This window comes from Oncorhynchus masou, chromosome 15 (genome assembly GCF_036934945.1).
Source record: "Oncorhynchus masou masou isolate Uvic2021 chromosome 15, UVic_Omas_1.1, whole genome shotgun sequence".
NCBI lineage: Eukaryota > Metazoa > Chordata > Actinopteri > Salmoniformes > Salmonidae > Oncorhynchus > Oncorhynchus masou.
In genome coordinates this window covers 35,856,964-35,882,970 of record NC_088226.1, presented here as the reverse complement: position 1 = coordinate 35,882,970, position 26,007 = coordinate 35,856,964, and the positions used below count along the sequence as shown (strand labels likewise).

The following is a 26,007-nucleotide window of genomic DNA, read 5'->3' as shown; positions in this document are numbered from 1 at the left end:
GCCATTCACTCAGAGAGGTGGGTAGTGAGGATCAACATTGGGGTATGAAACGGGCCTTACTTGAGCTTCATAGATGGCTGCCAGTCGACAAAGAGGGATATCAAGGTTTTACTAATGCTTATAAAAAATGAAACACACATTACCGTAGCTCCATGTAAACTAAAATGTATTTTGAGGGTGTCCCATTTTGGTTTCTGAAATCACTCTTATCAATTTTATCTTAGAGCTAATGTTTTCTGGTTTTCCAGCACATAAATGGTTATCCAGGATCCCTGCAGAAGCTCTACGTAAACACAGTGGGGTGAAGGTTGTGAGGGAGAGGTGTGTCTGTGAATGCAGACACTGAAACTAACTCTGAGGGTAGCTATGACCTCAGGCCTAGTACCCACATGCCTGAGAGAGTCAGAGAGAGAGGGCATCTCAGTTCAACGCAGGAAGAAAGAAAAAAAAAGCACATCCTCTCTCAGCGATGAGAAAACAAACCATAGGTCAATAAACAGTGTGAGGGAAGAAAAACAGCAGCCATTTCGGAAGCAGTCACTGACAGTCACAGTCACGGACTAGCAGAGGTGTTTGAATGATACCGCAGACAAAACAGAGGTCCCATTAATAACATCAACAGTGAGTGATGTGACTGTGACATAACTCTGGGTTAGGTACTGGATGTCCATCTAGGTCCTACAGACATCTAGCCTACATCCAGTGCCAATACAGTACCACACCTCCAGGCCTGATTTTTCATCTTGACACAATTGAGACATGGATTGTATGTCTGCCGTTCAGAGGGTGAACGGGCAAGACAAAAGACTTAAGTGCCTTTGAACGGGGTGTGGCAGTAGGTGCCAGGCGCATCAGTTTATGTCAAGAACTGCAACGCCGCTGGGTTTTTAACTCTCAACAGTTTCTCGTGTGTATCAAGACTGGTCCAACACCCAAAGAACATCCAGCCAACTTGACACAACTGTGAGAAGCATTGGAGTCTTCATGGGCCAGCATCCCTGTGGAACGCTTTCGACACCCTGTAGAGTCCATGCCCCGACGAATTAGGAAGGTGTTCTTAATGTTTTGTGCACTTCCTATATCGCAACAAAGCATCCTTCACTCATGCTGCCAAACATACCCTCGTAAAACTGACCATCCTACCGATCCTCGACTTCGGTGATGTCATCTATAAAATAGCGTCCAACATTCTACAAAACCAACTGGATGCAGTCTATCACAGTGCCATCCGTTTCGTCACCAAAGCCCCATACACTACCCACCATTGCGATCTTTCCCCCCTCGTTGGTTGGCCCTCGCTTCATACTCATCGCCAAACCCACTGGGTACAGGTTATCTACAAGTCTCTGCTAGGTAAAGCCCCGCCTTATCTCAGCTCACTGGTCACCATAGCAGCACCCACGCGTAGCACGCGCTCCAGCAGGTATATCTCACTGGTCACCCCCAGAGCCAATTCCTCCTTTGGTCGTCTTTCCTTCCAGTTCTCTGCTGCCCATGACTGAAACGAATTGCAAAAATCTCTGAAGCTGGAGACTCACATCTCCCTCACTAGCTTTAAGCACCAGCTGTCAGAGCAGTTTACAGATCACTGCACTTGTACTTAGCTTATCCGTAAACAGCCCATCTATCTACCTACCTCATCCCCATACTGGTATTTATTTATTTTGCTCCTTTGCACCCCAGTATCTCTACCTGCACATTCATCTTTGCCGATCTACCATTCCAGTGTTTAATTGCTATATTGTAATTACTTCGCCACCATGGCCAATTTATTTCCTTAACTTACCTCATTTGCACTCACTGTATATGGACTTTTTGTTTTCTTTTGTTCTACTGTATTATTGACTGTATGTTTTGTTTATTCCATGTGTAAGTCTGTGTTGTTGTATGTGTTGAATTGCTACGCTTTATCTTGGCCAGGTTGCAGTTGCAAATGAGAACTTATTCTCAACGAGCCTACCTGATTAAATAAAGTTTTTTTTTTTTTTTTAAATGTCCATAAAAATGACACAAACAAATGAGACTCTTTATTGTACATCTTCAAGGTATAGCCGAGAATCCTGACACAAAAGAGAATATGTCGCATGTCACGGGTTTCTTCTACCTCCTTCTCTGACGAAGAGGTGGAATAAGGATCGGACCAAAATGCAACGTGGTTCGTTCGATACATCTTTAATGAAGAAGAACACGAACAATACAAAACAACAAACGTCGAAAACCGAAACAGCCCTGACTGGTGCAACAAACACAGAGACAGGAACAATCACCCACAAACACACAGTGAAACCCAGGCTACCTAAATATGGTTCCCAATCAGAGCCAACGATAATCACCTGACACTGATTGAGAACCGCCTCAGGCAGCCATAGACTAATCTATACACCCCACACAACCCCAAGATGAAACACACTACAAATAAACCCATGTCACACCCTGGCCTGACCCAATACATGAAGATAACATAATAAATATAGACCAGGGCGTGACATCGCATTCCTTTTTAATTTAACCTTTATTTAACTAGGCAAGTCAGTTAAGAACATATTCTTATTTACAATGACGGCGTAACTTAAGGAAAAAGGCCTCCTGCGGGGACAGGGCTGGGATTAAAAATAGATGTTTTTATAAAATATAAATATAAAGAGAGACAACACTACATAAAGAGAGACCGAACACAACAACATAGCAAGGCAACAACACATGACAACACAGCACAGTAGCAACACAACATGACAACAACATGGTAGCAACACAACACATCCCAACGTCCCCCTTTTTGATTTTCTGTACAACGTTTGTCTAATTAGTCCTGCACCTGTTAGTATTGTAAATAAAAGCCTCTAAGAGAGGTGAGCACCAGAACATCACGCCTGTCTCTTCCCTGTCCGAACCACCGCTTTGGTTTCTCTACCACACACACACACACACACAAACTGTAAAAGCAGACTAACACTCCTGTCAACTTTGTCCTTGTCTCAGAGTGTGAAGGTAAATATACTTATCTCTGATTATAAAGTACATCCTCATCCAGTTCCCTGGTGATTTCAAACAAGATATCCTCTCTCGGTTTTTTTCCAATGTGAGCACAAGACCCCAATACATACATCTATTCTGCTGAGAGGAAAAACAACATCTTACCTAACAACTCCAATAAACCCACAAAATCAGAGAAAGTCTCACTTTCAACCAGTTAAGTGCATTGAGAACGTATAAAACCTAAATCCATCACACACACCAAACTCAGCTAAATTCTCTGTCAACCCTCGGTCTGTAACGATGACACACAGTATGTGCTCTATAACAGGCCACGAGAGGGAATAGCAGTATTATGTCATACTGTGAAAGATAAAAGCATTGTCCTTGTCAAGAACTCATTCGTGTCAACAGACGATGGACGACTTGTTGGACAACAGCCTCTCTTTGGCGTTCGAGGTTAGGATACCATCCACCTGACTATAGGACTCAATGTGACTTTGCGATAGTAGAAAAGGTCATTCTAGGTTAACCAATAGGCCTTTGCTATAGCGGTAAATGTCCTTCCAGGTTAACCAACAGGATATGCACCTGTGGTGTATACTATAGTGTGAGAGGATCTCGCTTGCCCGCTGTGGTATATGCTATGGAGGAAGAGGTCATTCTAGTTTAGTTAAACTAATAGGATATAGTATATACTAGAGTGCATCAACTCGATTCAGCAGCAGGCCAATTTTTTCATGAGCGGATGGTCAGGGAGCCAGAAACATAATTTGAAATCATTTGCAGACTGCAAATTGACAGCAAGAAGACCAAACAAACATAATATTTGTCTAAAACATAATCATTTCATACCTTGCTCATATTTGTATACAATAAGATACACAGAGTAGACAAAACATTCACACCTGCTCTTTCCATGACATAGACTGACCAGGTGAATCCAGGTGAAATCTATGATCCCTTATTGATGTCACCTGTTAAATCCACTTCAATCAGTGCCGCTGAAGGGGAGGAGACCGGTTAGAGAATGATTTCTATACCTAGAGACATGGACATGGACTATATGTGCCATTCAGAGGGTGAATTGGCAAGACAAAAGATGTAAGTGCACCGGTTTGCGATGCTGCTAGGTTTTTCTAGGTTTTCTGTGTGTATAAGCATACATTCTTCTTTTAATGAAGGAAAAATACTTAACAAAGAACCAAAACGACCGTGACGCTATATAACACGAGTGCTGACAGGTAACTACACATAGACAATAATCTACAAAACCAAAATGGCAAATGGCAACCTAAATAGGATCCCCAATCAGAGACAACGATAAACAGCTGTCTCTGATTGGGAACCAATTCAGGCCACCATAGACCTACATATACCTAGACATACTAAAACCCCATATATATACAAAACCCTAGACAGGACAAAAACACCTAGACAATACAAAAACTAAACCAACCACCCTTGTCACACCCTGACCTAACCAAAATAATAAAGAAAACAAAGACAACTAAGGTCAGGGCGTGACACCAGCATCCCTGTGGAACGCTTTCAATGCCTTGCAGAGTCCACTCCCCGACGAATTGAGGCTGTTCTGAGGGCAAAAGTAGGGTTGCAACTCAATATTAGGAAGGTGTTGGTATACTCCGTGTGCTGTATGTCTGTACTGTCGGTGTTCCCCCCGCTCAAGCTACTGCCACTGGCGGCCTTTTTAGAACTGCCAAGACATCTGAAGCTGTGGAAGACCAACCGTCTCAACCGTCAACTGCCAGATCTGTTTTTGTTTTGTTTTCAAATCAACTTTGCGATTCTTGTTTGTGATGAATAGCGCAATATAAAAGACATGGGGCTGTGATACCGACGCAAGTCCTGGGGCTTTTGTAGGGAGACCCCATAATGCCCTGTATTGTCTTCCCTAACCCCTATGCAAAAAGTCACATGACAGGCTGTGTCGCACGCTAAGCCTGGGCACGCTAGGAGGACTGACTCCCTGGGAGATTAACGTTACACCCACAGGAGCTGGATCATAATCACGGATGAGCGTATTGCCCCTCCAATAAAATAACTGAAAGCAATATCATTCAATTACAAGTCTGTTTTTGTTTCTTTTGTGGTTCCTGGGTCTTGTCTATCTACACGGCAGGATTAGTAGGCGGTAAATACTGTACGTCTACTGTATCAAACATACTTGAGAAGTTGATTCTCAACTTCTACCACCGAATAGTAACTAATCCATCAGACATGGTTCTTATCTAGTGGAGACCTATGAGTGAGGAGCCTTGTTTGCTACAGACCCAAGGCCCCAGGGGGCCACATGGACACACTGCCCAGTGATCACAAGCCCGCTTCACTTCTCTTCCGGAACCACTCAAGGAAATTCCGCGCTTTATTTATCCCAGAACAGGAACTCTGGTTCTGGGGAAATGTGTCTGTACTGACACTGCAGAAAACAAACACTCAATGAACAAAGACACTGTACACACATTCACACACGCACACTTTTCATGAGGACACTTTGTCAAAGTTACGGAACACATGCTCACAAAGCTGTTTCATTGTCATTGTTCCATAGAAACTGAATAGACTATCTGTAATCAGTAAAAACACATTTTCCTTTCAGCTGGAGGCCAGATCCAGTTAGCAGGCTAAATGACTTGACCACCGTAAACCCTGGGTTTCACACTGCTCCTTTCTGCCTGCCTACCAGAGAACCGGGTCCAGCCTGGCTCAGCGTGTCCCTTCTCTTGCCGTCAGAGAGAGACCAGAGACCAGAGACCGGAGGCTAGAGACCGGAGGCCAGAGACCGGAGGCCAGAGACCAGAGACGGGAGACCAGAGACGGGAGACCGGAGGCCGGAGAACGGAGACCGGAGGCCAGAGACCGGATGCCAGAGACCGGAGGCCAGAGACCAGAGGCCAGAGACCAGAGACGGGAGACCAGAGACGGGAGACCGGAGGCCGGAGACCGGAGAACGGAGACCGGAGGCCAGAGACCGGATGCCAGAGACCGGAGGCCAGAGACCGGAGGCCAGAGACGGGAGACCGGAGACCGGAGAACGGAGACCGGGGGCCAGAGACCGGAGTCCGGAGGCCAGAGACCGGAAACCAGAGACCAAAGACCGGAGGCCAGAGACCCGGAGCCCAAAGACCGGAGGCCAGAGACCAGAGGCCAGAGACCGGAGACCAGAGCCCGGAGGCCAGAGCCCGGAAACCGGAGGCCAGAGACCAGTGACCGGAGGCCAGTTCCAATAAACATTTGAAATAAGTTTACCACCATTAACACCATCTCATGGGTTTCACTCCTCCCTGCCTGATTACTAGAGAAAAGAGAACCACCTGGCCCTGCTACCCTTCTCTTTCCTTCCCAGCTAGACTAGAGGTCTAAATCAGTTGACCGTCATCGGCACTCTCTCTAGGGTTTCACTCGTTCACGCTTACTGGCTACTAGAGAATCCTGCCTGGTTGCCTGCTCCTTCTGGGGCCTGTGAGCAGGAAACAGTAAAGATTGGCTGACACTATAGGACAGAAATCCTGTAAAGGACCACAGGGCAGGATAATACTGGGCTGGAGAAAAGTGGGCCCAACACTCTGTCATCTGGGGGTAGGAGTATCTTTTGCCCAATATCATTATTGCAGACTACAGGGAAAAGGAATACTGTGTATGTGCGTGCATGTGGGTTGTCCTGACCGGGAACACACACTGTGGCGGACCCCCGGCAGGGCAGCAGGGACTAATAATCGCCTTGGCAACAGGCAGCAGTGCGTGGCATGCTGGTATGGTATTTAGTGGACGTGCTGTGTTAGAGAACAGGGAGAGATGGGTGTGGCATTCAGAAAGGCTAGATGTGCCATAGGACCCAGTCCCGATGCCAACAGGGATACCATGAGAAGGGCAAATGTCTGATAGTGTCATCACTTCTTAATTAAGTGTGTAACTGCAAAGGGGGAATGCTTGAGATCAGCTGTCTGAGTGTGTGTGTGTGTGTGTGTGTGTGTGTGTGTGTGTGTGTGTGTGTGTGTGTGTGTGTGTGTGTGTGTGTGTGTGTGTGTGTGTGTGTGTGTGTGTGTGCGTGTTTATCCCTGAATATGTATAGCTGTGGTCATGAGGGAACCACATCCCAGTCCGTGGCAGATGGCCACCTCTGTGTCAGTGAGGGTAGGTGCACCCGGTGTGGTATGAAGTATTACCCGAGCCCCTGGCTTCTCCTCACCTCCAGCTGGGCCTGTTCGATATAGAGGCAAGTCACCGAGACGGCTAAATAAAGGCAGAGACTACATGTGGATGAGAGCGGATTAGCCGAGTTAGCGCTAGGAGGATGTGTCAGTGCATGTGTACACTCATAACAAAGAGCCCAGGCTGGCAGCACGTAGAGAGAAGGAGCAGGGTAGGTATTGCATGTACCTCCTGGGAACGCAAGAATGATGAGTACCTCTTCATTCCCTGCCTGCATGGGGTCAGGTCATTACAGCCTAGGCATTTATTATACTGTAGGACCCCTGGCACAGCTACAGAACAGAGCGAACACACAGGCACACACACTCACACACACACACAGACAGAGAGAGCACCGGGGCTTAAAGAGAACAGACGTATTAAGTGTTACTTAAAAAGTGCCCAGACTTGATTGAATTCAGAGAAAGAGCTCATGTTTCCACCCTAAGCTATAAAGGGCCTTGACTGCAAACAGGTGGTTGGAATATTAGGAACCAGCGATGATAGGACGACACATTCTTATGCCTTAAAAGTACTGAGTGCTGTGGTTGCAATTTACTGGTTAAATCAAGGTTCATAACATCGCGTTTAAAGTTAACCACAAATGAAGCCACGTTCCAATAGGATTCAGTGATTTGCTGGAACTTTGACACAGAGGGGCCCTCACCAAATATGTGCTTAAAGCTTAGAGGGTCATCTGGGGATGCTCTTAGACAATGAAGAGCCAAGATAGGGCCCCTTAAGGGGACTACCAAATATAGCAGGGGCTATGTTTATCTTTACCTCTCTCCTGTTTTATAACAGTGCTTACCTTAGCTCCAGACTTCAGTTAACTCAATGAGAGGTATGATACGAGTGTTCCTGAGGGTTCCTGTTTGTGTGCGCGAGGAAAGGTTTGGGAACCTGACAAAAGCAGGCAAAAGCAGGATCTGAGAGGGATCACTTTGTTCTTTGAGAGTTGGCAAAACTTGGCACACCTGGCAAAGTCATCAAACATGCTTAAGAAAGACTCTGGCTTTCTCTCATGGACAGCCATCATATGCCTTCTCCTGGGAACAGACCTGTAACCTTTGCTTGCTGTGTGTGTGTGTGTGTGTGTGTGTGTGTGTGTGTGTGTGTGTGTGTGTGTGTGTGTGTGTGTGTGTGTTTGTGGTCATTCTTGCATGCATGCAGGTGTACCTGTGTGTGTGCATGTCCATGTGTCTCTCTCTACGCCCTATTGCAGGATTTCCCAAACTCGGTCCTGGGGTCCCCCCCCCCCGGGTGCACATGTTGTTTTTTTCCCTGGGACTACACAGCTGATTTAAATTACCAACTCATCATCAAGCCTTTAATATTTCAATTAGCTGTGTAGTACTTGTGAAAAAAATAAAATGGGCATCCATGTTTGTTTTTTTGAGGGGGGGGGGGGGAGTTAACCCTGCCATTATTACATAACAGTCTTACATTGTTCATACCACTTTAGCCATACATTTAGACTAGGCTTACCGAATGCCAAAGCAAACACTACTCCTGAGCTTAGCTTGAAATAACACAGGGCCTCTCATTGCGATAATGTCAGGCACCACGGATAAATAGTCTGACAATGGAGCTTTACAAAGGGACTTTCACTTAAAAGCTAAACTGTTAACACTTTTCTATACAGCCAAACATACATCATGTGAAGGAAGCCTGCAGGTTCACAGGCCTTTTAACTTACGCGCACACACACCCATCACCACACGCACACACACCCATCACCACATGCACGCACACCCATCACCACACGCACGCACACCCATCACCACACGCACACACACCCATCACAACACGCACGCACACCCATCACCACACGCACGCACACCCATCACCACACGCACACACACCCATCACCACACGCACGCACACCCATCACCACACGCACGCACACCCATCACCACACGCACGCACACCCATCACCACACGCACACACACCCATCACCACACGCACGCACACCCATCACCACACGCACGCACACCCATCACCACACGCACACACACCCATCACCACACGCACGCACACCCATCACCACACGCACGCACACCCATCACCACACGCACGCACACCCATCACCACACGCACACACACCCATCACCACACGCACACACACCCATCACCACACGCACGCACACCCATCACCACACGCACACACACCCATCACCACACGCACACACACCCATCACCACACGCACACACACCCATCACCACACGCACACACACCCATCACCACACGCACACACACCCATCACCACACGCACGCACACCCATCACCACACGCACGCACGCACAGAGACCTTTTAATGTTGGAAGTGGGATCGATTAGAAAGCCACGTCATGCTTACAGACAGCTTCAAAATGATTGGCACCCTTGATAAAGATGAGAAAAAAAGGCTGTATTAAATAAATAATTCAAATAGTGAGCTACATTGTATGCTCCAAAAAAATTGAGAAACAATATTATTTTAGATTTTAATTACAATACAATTGCTCAGAGAAATAGATTTTGTTGAACAAGTAATACTTTTTCTTCTCAAAAAGATAGGTGTCAAAATGGATGGCATCCCGAAAGATTCTTATCAAATTAAATCAAACAAAATTAAATCTGCATAAACATTCTACTTAATTATTTTTTTTTCTCCATGGCTTCCTGTTTCACTAAGGTATAAAAACGAGGTAACACGCATTTAAAATCCCTTTGTCATCCATCACCATTGGAAAAGGCAAAGAGCTCACAAACGAAGAGGCAAATGGTTGTTGACCTTCATAAATCATGCAATGGGGTACAACACTATTGCTTCAAAATGAAATATACCAACTACCACTCAAATCTGAGGGCCAAATTTAAATATTACTTTTCGATTTTTGATTTATTTAAACAGGGAGTCACTATTGAGACCAGGGAGCCATGCACATACAATTCATGGACAAATCAAAATCCGATGCAAATCAAATCAGTGCAAAAACAAACTCAAATACAATACAATACAACAAACAATCAAGAACAACAGCCACATGTTTCAACTAATAGTTCCCCAATCAATAGTTTTAATTGCCCAAGAGGCATTAGAGCAGTGTATTTTGAAGTAAGTTCCAGCAATCAGGTGCATTAAAAATAAAAGCGGATTTACCTAATTACAGAAATAATTACAGAACTAATTATAGAACTGTCACTCCCTGGCCATAGTTTACTTTGTATGTTTCTATGTTTTGCTTGGTCAGGGTGTGATCTGAGTAGGCATTCTATGTTGGATGTCTTGTTTGTCTATGTGTTTGGCCTGATATGGTTCTCAATCAGGGGCAGGTGTTAGTCATTGTCTCTGATTGGGAACCATATTTAGGTAGCCTGGGTTTCACTGTGTTTGTGGGTGATTGTTCCTGTCTCTGTGTTTTGCACCAGATAGGGCTGTTTAGGTTTTCGCACATTTGTTATTTTGTTAGTTTATCGTGTATAGTTTCTTTATTATAATAAAATGAATAACAACCACGCTGCATTTTGGTCCGCTCCTCCTTCTACAGACGAACGCCGTGACAGAATCACCCACCACAACAGGACCAAGCGGCGTGGTAACAGGCAAAAGCAACAGCAGGAGCAACAAAAAAAGGAATGGTCATGGGAGGACGAATTAGACGGAGAAGGACCCTGGGCTCAGCCTGGGGAATATCGCCGCCCCAAGGAAGAACTGGAGGCGACGAAAGTGGAGAGGCGCCGGTATGAGGAGGCAGCACGGCGAAGCGGATGGAAGCCAGAGAGTCAGCCCCAAAATATTCTTGGGGGGGGGCTCAGGGAGAGTGTTTGCAGAGTCAGGAGTCAGACCTGAGCCCACTCTCCCTGTTTATCTTGAGGAGCCAAGGAGGAGACCAGAACCAGAGCCGGTGTTGGAGGTGAGCGAAACAGAGACTGTGAAGGAGTTAATGGGAAAATTGGAGGAGAGAGAAATGAGGGAGTTGCTATGTTGGTGATTTAAGTATGGAATTCGCCCGACGGAGCGTGTTGGGGATTTGATGGCACCTAGGTCAGCGCTCCATACTCGTCCTGAGGTGCGTGTTAGTTGGCTGGTGAAGTTGGTGCCAGCCTCACGCACCAGGCCTCCTGTGCACCTCCCTAGCCTTGCATGTCCTGTGCCAGCACTGCTCTCAAGATCTCCAGTACGCCTTCATGGTCTTGCCCATCCTGTGCCACCTCCACACACCAGCCCTCAGATGGCAGCTCCCCGCACCAGGCTTCCTGTGCGTGTCCTCGGCCCAGTACCACCAGTGCCAGCACCACGCATCAGGCCTACAGTGCGCCTCGCCTCTCCAGCGCTGCCGGAGCCTTCCTCCTCTCCTGCGCTGCCGGAGTCTCCCGCCTGTTTAGCGCAGCCAGAGCCTTCCTCCTCTCCTGCGCTGCTGGAGTCTCCCGCCTGTTTAGCGCTGCCAGAGCCTTCCACCTCTACAGCGTTGCCAGAGTCTCCTGCCTGTTTAGCGCAGCCAGAGCTGCCAGCCTGCACGGAGCAGCCAGAGTTGCCAGCCTGCATGGAGCAGCCAGAGCTGCCAGCCTGCATGGAGCAGCCAGAGCTGCCAGCCTGCATGGAGCAGCCAGTCTGCAAGGAGCTGCCAGTCTGCAAGGAGCTGCCAGTCTGCAAGGAGCTGCCAGTCTGCATGGAGCAGCCAGAGCTGCTAGTCTGCAAGAAGCCGCCAGAGCTGCCAATCTGCAAGGAGCAGCCAGAGCTGCTAGTCTGCAAGAAGCCGCCAGAGCTGCTAGTCTGCAAGAAGCCGCCAGAGCTGTCAATCAGCATGGAGCAGCCAGAGCCGCCAGTCAGCATGAAGCAGCCAGAGCTGCCAGTCAGCATGGAGCAGCCAGAGCCGTCAGTCTGCCAGGATCTGCCAGTCAGCCAGACTCTTCCAGATCTGCCAGTCAGCCAGACTCCTCCAGATCCGCCAGTCAGCCAGACTCCTCCAGATCCGCCAGTCAGCCAGACTCTTCCAGATCTGCCAGTCAGCCAGACTCTTCCAGATCTGCCAGTCAGCCAGACTCTTCCAGATCTGCCAGTCAGCCAGACTCTTCCAGATCTGCCAGTCAGCCAGACTCTTCCAGATCTGCCAGTCAGCCAGACTCTTCCAGATCCGCCAGTCAACCAGACTCTTCCAGATCCGCCAGTCAGCCAGATTCTTTCAGATCCGCCAGTCAGCCAGGATCTGCCAGAGCCTTCCTCCTCTCCTGTGCTGCCGGAGTCTCCCGCCTGTCCGGCGCTGCTGCCGGAGTCTGTAGAGCCCCTCTGTCCCGAGCTGCCCCTCTGTCCCGAGCTGCCCCTCTGTCCCGAGCTGCCCCTCTGTCCCGAGCTGCCCCTCTGTCCCGTGTTGTTAAGTAGGGTTGCCGTGGCTGGGAGGTCACGGAAGCGGACAAGGTGGGGGAAGACTGCGGTGAAGTGGGGGCCACGTCCAGCACCAGAGCCGCCACCGCTGACAGATGCCCACCCAGACCCTCCCCGATAGGTTCAGGTTTTGCAGCGGGGGGGTGGTACTGTCACGCCCTGGCCATAGTTTACTTTGTATGTTTCTATGTTTTGGTTGGTCAGGGTGTGATCTGAGTGGGCATTCTATGTTGGATGTCAAGTTTGTCTATTTCTGTGTTTGGCCTGATATGGTTCTCAATCAGGGGCAGGAGTTAGTTATTGTCTCTGATTGGGAACCATATTTAGGTAGCCTGGGTTTCACTGTGTTTGTGGATGATTGTTCCTGTCTCTGTGTTTTGCACCAGATAGGGCTGTTTAGGTTTTCGCACGTTTGTTATTTTGTTAGTTTATCGTGTATAGTTTCTTTATTATAATAAAATGAATAACAACCACGCTGCATTTTGGTCCGCTCCTCCTTCTACAGACGAAAGCCGTGACAAGAACTTGGTCGGATCTTCGGGTCAAGTCTCCAAATCTACACTTAGATGCCATCTCCATGCCAATGGGCTCTTTAGAGGGGTTGCCAGAAAATATTCTATTGAGAGCAATCAACAAATGTAAAAGCCTGGAGTTTGATAAACAGCATTGGCTCAGATTGGAACCGGTGTCAGAAAAAATAAGTATTTGGCCGCGCACACCAGTGGTGGGTTTGGCGTCGACAGAAGGATGCATGTGCAGAAAAGAATCTCATACCTACTATAAAATATGCTGGTGGAGAGGCTGTTTTTCTTCCACTGGTCAATAGCATCATGAACTCCACCAAGTACCAGGTCCTTTTAGCCCAAAACCTGGTTGTCTCTGCCAGGAAACGGAAGCTTGGCAGCAAGTAGATTTTTCCAGCACGACAATAACCCCAAGCACACAACATCCACAAAGAAACGGCTAATTGACCACAAATTCATTATTTTGCCATGGCCATCTCAGTCTCTGGACCAACTTTGAAAACCTGCGGTTTGAATTGAAGAGGGCAGTTCATAAGTGCCGACCAAAGGATATCAAGGATCTGGAAAGATTCTGCATGCCCTCGGATCCCTCCCAATATTTCTCAAATCTCAGAAAACGTTTCAAAAAGGCTCAGTACCATATTCTTTGCAAAGGGAGGTTGCTGAACACAGGGATGCATACAGGAAACAGGGTTGCCAATACTTTTGACGGCTATGTTTTTTTTAAATAGATTGTTTTGGAGCATACAATATAGCTCAGTATTTGTATTATTTTTGCTCATCTTTATCAGGGGTGACAATAATCTTGGACATGACTGTATGTGTTTCCACTATCCTTCGTCCAGTCAACACAGGCAGGGGAAAACATTTCCTCTGTGATTCTAGAACTATGACAGAGTAACAGAGGCCTCTGTTATGCATGACCATCACAGCAACAGAACAGCAACATTCCTCTGGTGAGAAATGCACAGGAATCGAGGAAGCCGGCAGACTTCCCCAACCTGTTCTGATAGTCATCCGTGATTAGTGACAATCGCTCTCCTCTATCTCTATCTGTCCATCATCACGGCCACCGTGAGAAACGGCACTTGGGTTTTTCCAATTCCCTGCATGGCCTGCCGCTGCGGTGTGCGCTACATGGCGCGTGTCACTTAGTGTGCTACCGGTGGGAAGTCATGACAACAGTCCCTGCTGTGCTGGTCCTCACTGTGATAAGAACAATAGGTCCTGATAACCTTATGGAGTCTGTGTGTGGTTATTTCCATTCTCTACTGTACAAGATATAGTATACAGTCTTGTGGATTTTTCCATTCTCTCTCGTGCTGTACAACATACACCACAATAACAGAACAGATGATGAGGCCCTGTCCCGAACACTTATCACGGCTCGTGCCATGACATTGCGTGAACTGCGAGTGTGCAGATCGCAGACCAGTGTGTGTGTGTTTAATCTTGTGTGTGTGTGTTTCTACCAGCGCCTACGTGTTTGTGCGGTGTGGGCATAGAGACAATGGCTCTTTGTCTGACTGCATCCTATTTTTCCCCCAGTCCGCTGAGTGAGCAAACACAGTGGCAACACACACACACACAGCCTCCCTGCCTGCCAGACACAAAAACACCTCCTGGGTTGTGTCAGTCCGTCCAGCGCATTCCTTTACGGCAGGGACAACAGGCCAATAACAGGATCAATCTGCTCCCCTCTTCCTGCCCTCCGTTTCCTCTCTTCCGCCGGCCCGTAAAGAGAGGGGGAGCAGACAGAGGGAGGATGGGACAGGAATCACTCTTTCCCTCTGTCTCATTGTCTCCAGGGCGAGACAGAAAAAGCCAGGGGCGGGTGTAGAGTTACATCACCCACTGTCATAGAGGGGATTGGGGGGGTACAGGTGGAACAGGGAATTCAACCTCTCAGAGCATGGGAAGAAAAGAGGATCTGGAATGGGATAGAGGTGAGGGAGTCAGAGTGTAAATTACGGGGGGCCAACGAGACATGAAACCGCCTAAATGTAACAAAGTCAAACTTTAGTGGGGGTCAACAAATTGCCCTATTTGTTTAAAATGCAATGCAATTTGTGCTGCTACAGTGGTAAATATCAAGATAAAAGCTTATTCCAAATTAAACGAACACCCCCGTCTCTGTTTCATGGTTTTCATGTTGTTACATTTTTTTCATGTGTCTGCACTTGTCATCCTGGGACAGTCCTGTATTTCAGGTGTCCCAATTTTTCTTTCTGCAAAAAAAGTAATTTTGTCAGCAAGACGCATCAAAGAATTTAATAACTTCTTACAAGAGTGTAGACCCAATGACAATCACCCAATTTCATTACATTTTGGGGTGTTTCGTAACAGGTGTTTCTTTCCATTCATCAAATGACTCGAGTGCACAGTGCACTTTTTGGATGATGGCAATTATTCGGCGAAAAATGCGCAGGTAGCCTACTGTTTGAAGTGATTTGTTGGGCAATAAGATGAAAACATCATGACTGGTTGTATTCATGCCAAATGAAAAAAGTAATACATTTTTTTTTAAATAACATTAAATGACATGTTTTAACTAGGCCCATCCCAAAATGTTGTGCACACATACCGTACTATAGGTCCTGTGGAGCAAAAAAACCAGCATCGTATAATTCGCTCTCGAGGGAGTAATGAATAGAGGGCGGTGTCATGTTCCTGGTGGCTTCATGCACAGTAGCTATGCAGAAGGTAACCGACAACACAGTCAAAGCATTCAGCTACAACATGTGGATGTCTCATCCACCAGCTGTGTGCCTAGATATGACCTAAGCTAACCTATGCAAGTGAGGAAAAATGTATTATTGGAGGATTGGCTGAGTGCAGTCTGTCTATCTGGTCATTCACAATGAGCTCAATGAAGGAAAAACATCTCCAATCAAAACGTCCAACCCTTCAGCACTGCAGTCAATTACTCCTGTGCTACTGCCAGCAGCCTGCTAGTGATGATGCTCTCTGAGGAGACTTTGAACTAAAACTACTGATAGGAAAACGCATCAAGTATCAGACTGACAGCGCACGACCCTAGATGGATTTACTCAATAGGTAGAGTAATCTGCTTATTGGAACCCCCCCCCCCCCCCCCCCCCACACACACACACACACACACACACACACACACACATTCAGGACCTGGTGAGCCCTCCCTCTCCAGATACTGGAAGTGCTGGTCTGTCCATCTGTGCTGACAGGAAGTCAACAAAAGCCACATGCAGGCGGGCTGACGTCAATCAGGGCCCCGCACCACTGTCACACAGGAACACCTCCCTTCCCACAGCAACACACCCGCTTGAACACACACACTCTGATACACAAACACGCTAGTGCAGGACTCCACTCTAAACACACAAAAACACCTATACACTGTGCATTTGCTCAAACAGAAATGCAAATGTAGGCCTACTCATATGGACGCACATGCACTCTCTCACACACACACACACACACAACACACAAAAACACGTACACACTGCGCACTTGCATATACAGAAATGCAAATGTAGGCCTACTCATATGGACGCACATGCACTCTCTCACACACACACACAACACACAAAAACACGTACACACTGCGCACTTGCATATACAGAAATGCAAATGTAGGCCTACTCATATGGATGCACATGCACTCTCTCTCTCTCACACACACACACACACACACACACACACACACACACACACACACACACACACACACACACACACACACACACACACACACACACACACACACACACACACACACACACACACACACACACACACACACACGTACACACTGCGCAAATGCAAATGTAGGCCTACTCATATGGACGCACATGCACTCTCACATCACGCACTTGCTCTTCTCTATTTCAATCTGTCTTCTCTTTCTCTGGGAACAAGGCACAGTAGTCAAACCACTTCAAAATGAGACAGATGCAAAAAAAAAGGCGTACTTCTGTAATACAGGTTAACCAGAATGATGAAGTCAATGTTATTAATCCCGTAAATCAACCGCGCCAACAATAAAGTGGACTCCTCTGTCCTTGCATTCTTTGTATTGTAAGTCCAATGACTGGAAGTGTTTGGGATAACACACAGTGAGAGGAATGAGAGGCATGAAAGTAAGCTCCCTGTGTTATGACTGTCTGTAGCAGGAGACTCAATGGCATCCCTGACTCCTTCATTGTGACGCTAACCACTAACAAAATCTCACACTTATCCTGCTATGTTTAATCAACATTTCAGAGAGCTCCTCTATCTCTCTTGTCTCACCATTCAAGTGTGTGTGTGTGTGTGTGTGTGTGTGTGTGTGTGTGTGTGTGTGTGTGTGTGTGTGTGTGTGTGTGTGTGTGTGTGTGTGTGTGTGTGTGTGTGTGTGTGTGTGTGTGTGTGACAAAAAAGGCCTTGTTGTTATGGCAGCCTGTGCTACTCACACTATCACCCATATACACAGCTTGATAGCTAGTGACGTAGTGTAGGCTGAGAGCATTAAGCTCAAGGACACAGCAAGGAGTTCCCAATCACGCATACACCATTGTCTCAACTCCCTAATAATGGGTCCAGTACATTTCTAATGAGCAAGATTCACGTTGTTGTATTTTCAGTGAGAAGATAAAGACATTGGGATAGAGTGGTGAGAGTAAGAGGTTTTCTGAAACTTCCCATCAGAGCAGTGATAAATACAGACTAAATACAGGCTGGGGGTGGGGAGGGGGATGTATCTGAACCGATGACAGGGAGGGACAGGGTCGGGGGTGAGGTCTCAGGGTCTCAAGAAATCAAGAGAAGAGAGAGGGAAAGAAGGAGAAAGAGAGAGAAAGATCGGAGAGATGAGAGACCAGAAGAACAGTCTTGACATTGAGACAGTGTTTTAAGACTGATTCAAACAACAGTCAGTGAGTCAGTGGCAAACAGATGAACAGACAAAATAATATCACTTATTTTGGGACAGAAGATGCATTGTAGGAGAGAGCAGTGCATTGTGGTCTTACCTGGCAAACAGACTCTGGTGATGGGAGGCTGAGTGGCCACAGGGGACCTCCTGAGGAAAGAGAAAAAAAAATGCAATAACATTATCAGTATGGATATGAAGTAAATGTTGATAGGCCTACATCAGATCGTTACATTGTGTAATGGCCAACCACATCTGCCAAGCAAATATCGGTTAAGTGCCTCTACATGAGGAGAAACAGAGGAAGACGGACAGAGGAGCATAAGAATGTCTGTGAGGATTAAAAAAGAAACACTGAAAGAAAGCAATTGCGTGAGAGAGAAAATGATACAGAGCGAGAGAGATAGAGAGCAAGAGCAAGAGACAGGTGAGGAGAAACAGAGAGAATGAGAGACCGAGAGAGAATGAGATTGAAAAAGGGACCAGGTAAATGAGGAATAAAATGTGAATTGCGTTCAACCTTTTCATTCAACAAGCTCAAAGCCCATCTGCCTGATCCACACTGAGTGTGTGTGTATGAGCGTGTGTGTGCCTGCTATTGTGTGTTTACCTACGTGTGTGAAGTGTGTCTGCGAGAGCGTGTGTGTGTGTGTGTGTGTGAGTGCGCGCGTGTGTGAAAAGGAGAGAGCGAGAGAGAGTGTGAGAGAGAGTGAGATTAATGTAGGTCATGGAGGCTTTGGGTTTTCAATGAGGCAGGCTATTCAACACAAGCGTTTTAATAGGGGAGCTTGCGTTCCAGTATCTTACAGCGTGCTAGAGACAGACCCGACAATAACAGGGTGATATCGAGGGTGCAGGAGGAAGGATGCCCTACACTAAATCTTTCCGACTGAAGCTTTACACCCCAGTTCCGAGTGGAGTCATTCTAGAGAAGGATGTTACTGTATGTACTCCCTAGTAAGTGACTCACGCATAGCCTGTCCTGTGCGCTTTTACATTTCAGACGTACCAGAGAGACTAACGGGAGATATGACTGAGCACAACCGAATCACTCACATAATGACAGTCCACATCAGGTCAAATTCAATGTTGATGTACATTAAGTATAAACGTCCACAAATGAATTTGAGTAAATGAGATTTTAGTATTTTGCTTTGAAGCTGATGTTTTTGATTCGAACGTTTTTCGAACCATCCTACAGCTAAACCCGCTTGACAAAAGACTGCAAACAGATTGTCCCGTTTTCAGGAGGAAAAATAAAAACCAGGCGGTTTACATTCTGCGGTGCAGCGTACCATCTCTCTCCTCTCTCCCCGGCGTTATTATTAAACTTAGTTGAGAAAAACACAAAGGAGAGAATGACTCCGAGGTCTCATTGAAACCTGGCAGAATAATAAGACATGCGTTCTAAGTTCCGTGTTCTAAGATCATATGTTCTGCCTGAGGGTGAACGACGTGTCGAACTGTGAAAATGTTCCCATGCAGCGAGACGGTTCCAGTCAGACAGGTAGGCAGTGAGATCATGAGTGGGTTGCAGGGCTGCCCAATCGAGTTCAACTTTAGACATCATCTATCAGACCCATCATCTCTAAACCCTCTCTCCAAGAGGAATAACATCATGGAGGAGACAAAAAGTAAGTAAAAAAGACCCTAAAAATGTTTAGAACTACAAATGAGCAAGCTGCAGAGAGTGGCACACACAGCGATTAAGAACCAGATATTTGAGGGAATACTCCTCCTTCAGCACTTTATGGACCCCATTGTTAATTCCCGTCATAACGGAGGAATTGTCAGTCCCCATCCCAGGAGTATCTCCTTTTTAAGACAACACTTCTCGAGGAAAGCCACAACAGCACGGGGCTATAGATTTGGCATCTCCTCCCTCCAACTCAACAAGGCCCAGAAATGTTGATACAATTGTCTGCTTGGTGACGCTAAAGTACCTTATCACAACCCCCAGGTACTTAGAAACGCTTACGTCCGTGGACTCAACGAGGAGGAGGCTGACACGCTGGTCACCTACATCTGCAACCAACTTTTTCAGAAACTATGGTGCTAGAACACCATTAATCATTTATGTGCACTTTGTCCTGTGCATTTTGAAGTGGGTAGCAGCAGTGGAGTCTGAGAAACGTGCTCTACGTGCTTCTCCAATGTGATCACATGCCAGCATGTGTGTGTGGTTGATTGAGACTATAGACGTGGACTTTGGAGATCAGGTAGTTTTAGTCAAGCAGAACTCACTCTCTGCATCCTGCATCTGCATCCAAAAGGAAATAAAACATTTGTAGAGCCACATATGTTCTGAGAATCGTCGCCTATTTCTCTCTCAGTGCATCAAAATGATTTTTGAATACAACCATTTGTACAGCCTCTCCTTATTTTACATAACATATTTTACATAGATAAAACCACATACCTGCATCCAAAAGGAAATAAAACATTTGTAGAGCCACATATGTTCTGTGAATCATCGCCTCTTTCTACAACAGATGCACAATAAGGGGGACTGGGATCATTCGAGGAGCTCGCCATCGTTCACACATACAATAGCCTGCTAAAACCTTAGCTAGCTATTAACCACATGTTGAATTCAGAATGTTGATATCATCCTAAAAAAGTACAATTACAAGTGCATCTTAAATCAACGTGGTTATTGGTACCTAATGTAGCAGGTGTGAAATAAATGCCTGAGCATTGTTTCTTTCTTTCTGGTGCTGACGTGGGGGAAAAAACTGTCGGGGAAGGTTATCTTATTCTGTTCAACCAATCCATAAAATGTGGAGGAGGAGTTAAGATGGAGTGTCGCCTTGTTAACGTTCAAAAGCAGAAGTCGCGTCACAGGCTCTCTTTCCAATTCCCCTGAAAAACTGATTCACCTGGTTGATATCAGCCCTCCGAGGGTTGGTGACAAAGGGCCAGGGTTCTGGTAAAAAAGCACGGTTTGGACTGCTCCTACAACTTTGCTTCGGTACTGCAGTTTAACTGACGCCCAGCCCAGGAAGACAATTTACATAGACGGCCACAAAGAGAAGTCAAATTTGAATATTCCTAATAAAACACTTTAGTCATCACCTTTGTGCATGAAACATCCATTGAGTTATTCAAATAATTGTCGCTGAGGACAATTTTTCCCATCACTCACAGCAGAAGAAATCTTTTTATTTATTTATCCAATGTCTGCCATATTTTTGGATCACATGTGCGCACTGAGTGTTAGTTCTCGTGTGAAGTTGGACCGTGTAAATCAGATGCAACCCAGGATATAGATGGTCCATAAATTGGCGTATGAGAACATCAGTAGGTTAAGCTGAATATAACTCTATTCTCTAATTTTTATACCTTAGCGGTTGGTGATTGGCATTAGTAGGATAAACTATAGACGGGTTGGTTGTTTAGTAACAAAACCGACGTGTGTGCAACTACGGGGCAAAGCAGACAGGCTTAGATTGTTGACAACATGTAAACTACATATACAGTTGGGCAAATAAGTATTTAGTCAGCCACCAATTTTGCAAGTTCTCCCACTTAAAAAGATGAGAGGCCTGTAACTTTCATCATAGGTACACTTCAACTATGACAGACAAAATGAGGGAAAAAAATCCAGAAAATCACATTGTAGGATTTTTTATGAATTTATTTGCAAATTATGGTGGGAAATAAGTATTTGGTCACCTACAAACAAACAAGATTTCTGGCTCTCACAGACCTGTAACTTCTTCTTTAAGAGGCTCCTCTGTCCTCCACTCGTTACCTGTATTAATAGCACCTGTTTAAACTTGTTATCAGTATAAAAGACACCTGTCCACAACCTCAAACAGTCACACTCCAAACTCCACTATGGCCAAGACCAAAGAGCTGTCAAAGGACACCAGAAACAGAATTGTAGACCTGCACCAGGCTGGGAAGACTGAATCTGCAATAGGTAAGCAGCTTGGTTTGAAGAAATCAACTGTGGGAGCAATTATTAGGAAATGGAAGACCTACCATCAGTAACACACTACGCCGCCAGGGACTCAAATCCTGCAGTGCCAGACGTGTCCCCCTGCTTAAGCCAGTACATGTCCAGGCCCGTTCAGGCCCATCTGAAGTTTGCTAGAGAGCATTTGGATGATCCAGAAGAAGATTGGGAGAATGTCATATGGTCAGATGACACCAAAATATAACTTTTTGGTAAAAAACTCAACTCGTCGTGTTTGGAGGACAAAGAATGCTGAGTTGCATCCAAAGAACACCATACCTACTGTGAAACATGGGGGTGGAAACATCATGCTTTGGGGCTGTTTTTCTGCAAAGGGACCAGGACGACTGATCCGTGTAAAGGAAAGAATGAATGGGGCCATGAATCGTGAGATTTTGAGTGAAAACCTCCTTGCATCAGCAAGGGCATTGAAGATGAAACGTGGCTGGTTCTTTCAGCATGACAATGATCCCAAACACACCGTCCGGGCAACGAAGGAGTGGCTTCGTAAGAAACATTTCAAGGTCCTGGTCTCCAGATCTCAACCCCATAGAAAATCTTTGGAAGGAGTTGAAAGTCCGTGTTGCTCAGCAACAGCCCCAAAACATCACTGCTCTAGAGGAGATCTGCATGGAGGAATGGGCCAAAATACCAGCAACAGTGTGTGAAAACTTTGTGAAGACTTATTAACAAAGTATTGAGATAAACTTTTGTTATTGACCAAATACTTATTTTCCACCATAATTTGCCAATAAATTCATTAAAAATCCTACAATGTGATTTTCTGGATTTTTTTTCTCATTTTCTCTGTCATAGTTGAAGTGTACCTATGATGAAAATTACAGGCGTCTCATCTTTTTAAGTGGGAGAACTTGCACAATTGGTGGCTGACTAAATACTTTTTTGCCCCACTGTAGTCTCCTATGTTTATTGAAAACATAAATTAATTAGCATTTGCTGTCTCTCAAATACATTGTTACAGTTAGTGGTTAGCAAAAGTGCCTTCGGAAAGTATTCAGACCCCTTGACTGTGTGTGTGTGTGTGTGTGTGTGTGTGTGTGTGTGTGTGTGTGTGTGTGTGTGTGTGTGTGTGTGTGTGTGTGTAAGTAAAGAAATAAAACAGTAAAAAGACATTTAAAAAAAAAAACAGTAGCAAGGCTACGTACAGACACCAGTTAGTCGGGCCAATTGAGGTAGTATGTACATGAATGTATAGTTAAAGTGACTATGCATATAAGATAAAGAGAGAGAAGCAGCAGCGTAAAAGAGCTGTTGGAGGGGGCACACAATGCAAATAGTCCGGGTAACCATTTGGTTACCTGTTCAGGAGTCTTATGGCTTGGGGGTAAAAACTGTTGAGAAGCCTTTTTGTCCTAGACTTGGCACTCCGGTACTGCTTGCCATGCGGTAGTAGAGAGAACAGTCTATGACTGGGGTGGCTGGGGTCTTTGACGATTTTCAGGGCCTTCCTCTGACACCACCTGGTGTAGAGGTCCTGGATGGCAGGCAGCTTTTCCCCAGTGATGTACTGGGCCGTACGCACTACCCTCTGAAGTGCCTTGCAGTTGGAGGCTGAGCAATTGCAGTACCAGGCAGTGATGCAACCGGTCAGGATGCTCTCGATGTTGCAGCTGTAGAACCTTTTGAGGATCTCAGACCCATGCCAAATCTTTTTAGTGTCCTGAGGGGGAATCGGCTTTGTCGTGCCTTCTTCACGACTGTCTTGGTGTGTTTGGACCATTCTAGTTTGTTGGTGATGTGGACACCAAGGAATTTGAAGCTCTCAACCTGCTCCACTACAGCACCGTCGATGAGAATGGGGACGTGCTCGGTGCTCCTTTTCTTGTAGTCCACAATCACCTCCTTAGTCTTGGTTACGTTGAGGGATAGGGTGTTATTCTGACACCACCCGGCCAGGTCTCTGATCTCCTCCCTATAGGCTGTCTCGTCGTTGTCGGTGATCAGGCCTATCACTGTTGTATCGTCAGCAAACTTAATGATGGTGTTGGAGTTGCGCCTGGCCATGCCTGGTGGGTGAACAGGGAGTACAGGATGGGACTGAGCACGCACCCCTGGGGAGCTCCAGTGTTGAGGATCAGCGTGGCAGTTGTGTTGCTACCTAATCTCACCAACTGGGGGGCGGCCTGTCAGGAAGTCCAGGATCCAGTTGCAGAGGGAGGTGTTTAGTCCTAGGATCCTTAGCTTAGTGATGAGCTTTGAGGGTACTATGGTATTGAACGCTGAGCTGTAGTCAATGAATAGCATTCTCACATAGGTGTTCCTTTTGTCCAGGTGGGAAAGGGCAGTGTGGAGTGCAATAGAGATTGCATCATCTGTGGATTTGTTTGGGCGGTATGCAAATTGGAGTGGGTCTAGGATTTCTGGGATAATGGTGTCAGCACATGCCCGGAGCACATGTCCTGGTAATCCATCTGGCTCCGCAGCCTTGTGAATGTTGACCTGTTTAAAGGTCTTACTCACGTCGGCTACGGAAAGCGTGATTACACAGTCATCCAGAACAGCTGATGCTCTCATGCATGCCTCAGTGTTGCTTGCCTCGAAGCGAGTATAGAAGTGATTTAGCTCGTCTGGTAGGCTTGTGTCACTGGGCAGCTCGCGGCTGTGCTTACCTTTGTAGTCTGTAATAGTTTGCAAGCCCTACCACATCCAACGAGTGTCAGAGCCGGTGTAGTATGATTCAATCTTAGCCCTGACGCTTTGCCTGTTTGATGGTTCGTCGCAGGGCATAGCGGGATTTCTTGTAAGCTTCTGGGTTAGAGTCCCGCATCTTGAAAGCGGCAGCTCTACCCTTTAGCTCAGTGCGAATGTTGCCTGTAATCCATGGCTTCTGGTTGGGGTATGTACGTACAGTCACTGTGGGGACGACGTCCTCAATGCACTTATTGATAAAGCCAGTGACTGATGTGGTGCATTCCTCAATGTTATCGGAAGAATCCCGGAACATGTTCCAGTCTGTGATAGCAAAACAGTCCTGTAGTTTAGCATCTGCTTCATCCTACCACTTTTTATAGACAGAGTCACTGGTGCTTCCTGCTTTAATTTTTGCTTGTAAGCAGGAATCGGAGTTGTGGATTTACCAAATGGAGGACGAGGGAGAGCTTTGTACACGTCTCTGTGTGGAGTACAGGTGATCTAGAATTATTTTCCCTCTGGTTGCACATTTAACATGTTGATAGAGATTTGGTAGAACTGATTTAAGTCTCCGGCCACTAGGAGCGCCGCCTCTGGGTGAGTGGTTACCTGCTTGCTTATTTCCTTATACAGCTGGCTGAGTGTGGTCTTAGTGCCGGCATCTGTCTGTGATGGTAAATAAAGAGCCACGAAAAGTATAGCTGAGAACTCTCTAGTCAAGTAGTGTGGCCTGCAATTTATCACAATATACTCTACTTCAGGCAAGCAAAATCTAGAGACTTCCTTAGATTTCGTGCACCAGCTGTTTTTTACAAATATGCACAGACCGCCCCCCCTCGTCTTACCGGAGTGTGCTGTTCTATCCTGCCCGTGCAGCGTGCATCCCACTAGCTGAATATCCATGTCGTCATTCAGCCACGATTCTGTGAAACATAGGATATTACAGTTTTTGATGTCCCGTTGGTAGGATATTCGTGATCGTACCTCATATAGTTTATTGTCCAATGATTGCACGTTGGCGAGTAATATTGGTAGTAACGGCAGCTTTCCTAGTTGCCTTATGCGGGTCCAGACGAGGCATCCGGCTCTTCTTCCTCTGCGTCACTTCCTTTTGTGAATAATTGGTATGTCTGCCCTGTGGGGTGTTTGGAGAATATTGTGTGAGTCCTGCTTGCCGTTGCTGTTGTTGTTGACAAAATCTTTGTCTAATCAGAGGTGAGTGATCGCTGTCCTGATATCTAGAAGCTCTTTTCTGCCATAAGATACGGTTGCAGAAACATTATGTACAACATAATTTACAAAAAAAACCTACATAATAGCACAATTGTTTAGGAGACCGTAAAACGGTGGCCATCTTCTCCGGCGCCATATTTAGTAATATTCCATTGTTAGTAATATTCCAAACAGGATGTACCCATGACTAGAAC

At 46.3% G+C, this 26,007-nt stretch overlaps 1 protein-coding gene across 3 annotated transcripts in view; it reads right to left on the bottom strand.

The window, feature by feature from the left end:
• LOC135556185 (3',5'-cyclic-AMP phosphodiesterase 4B-like) overlaps window positions 1–26,007 on the bottom strand; it is a 197,192-nt gene that overhangs the window by 41,008 nt on the left and 130,177 nt on the right. For all 3 annotated transcript variants that reach the window (XM_064989176.1, XM_064989177.1, XM_064989178.1), the window contains one exon: window positions 18,068–18,117. In XM_064989176.1, the coding sequence (XP_064845248.1) occupies window positions 18,068–18,117 (50 nt within the window). The remainder of the gene's footprint in view (window positions 1–18,067; window positions 18,118–26,007) is intronic.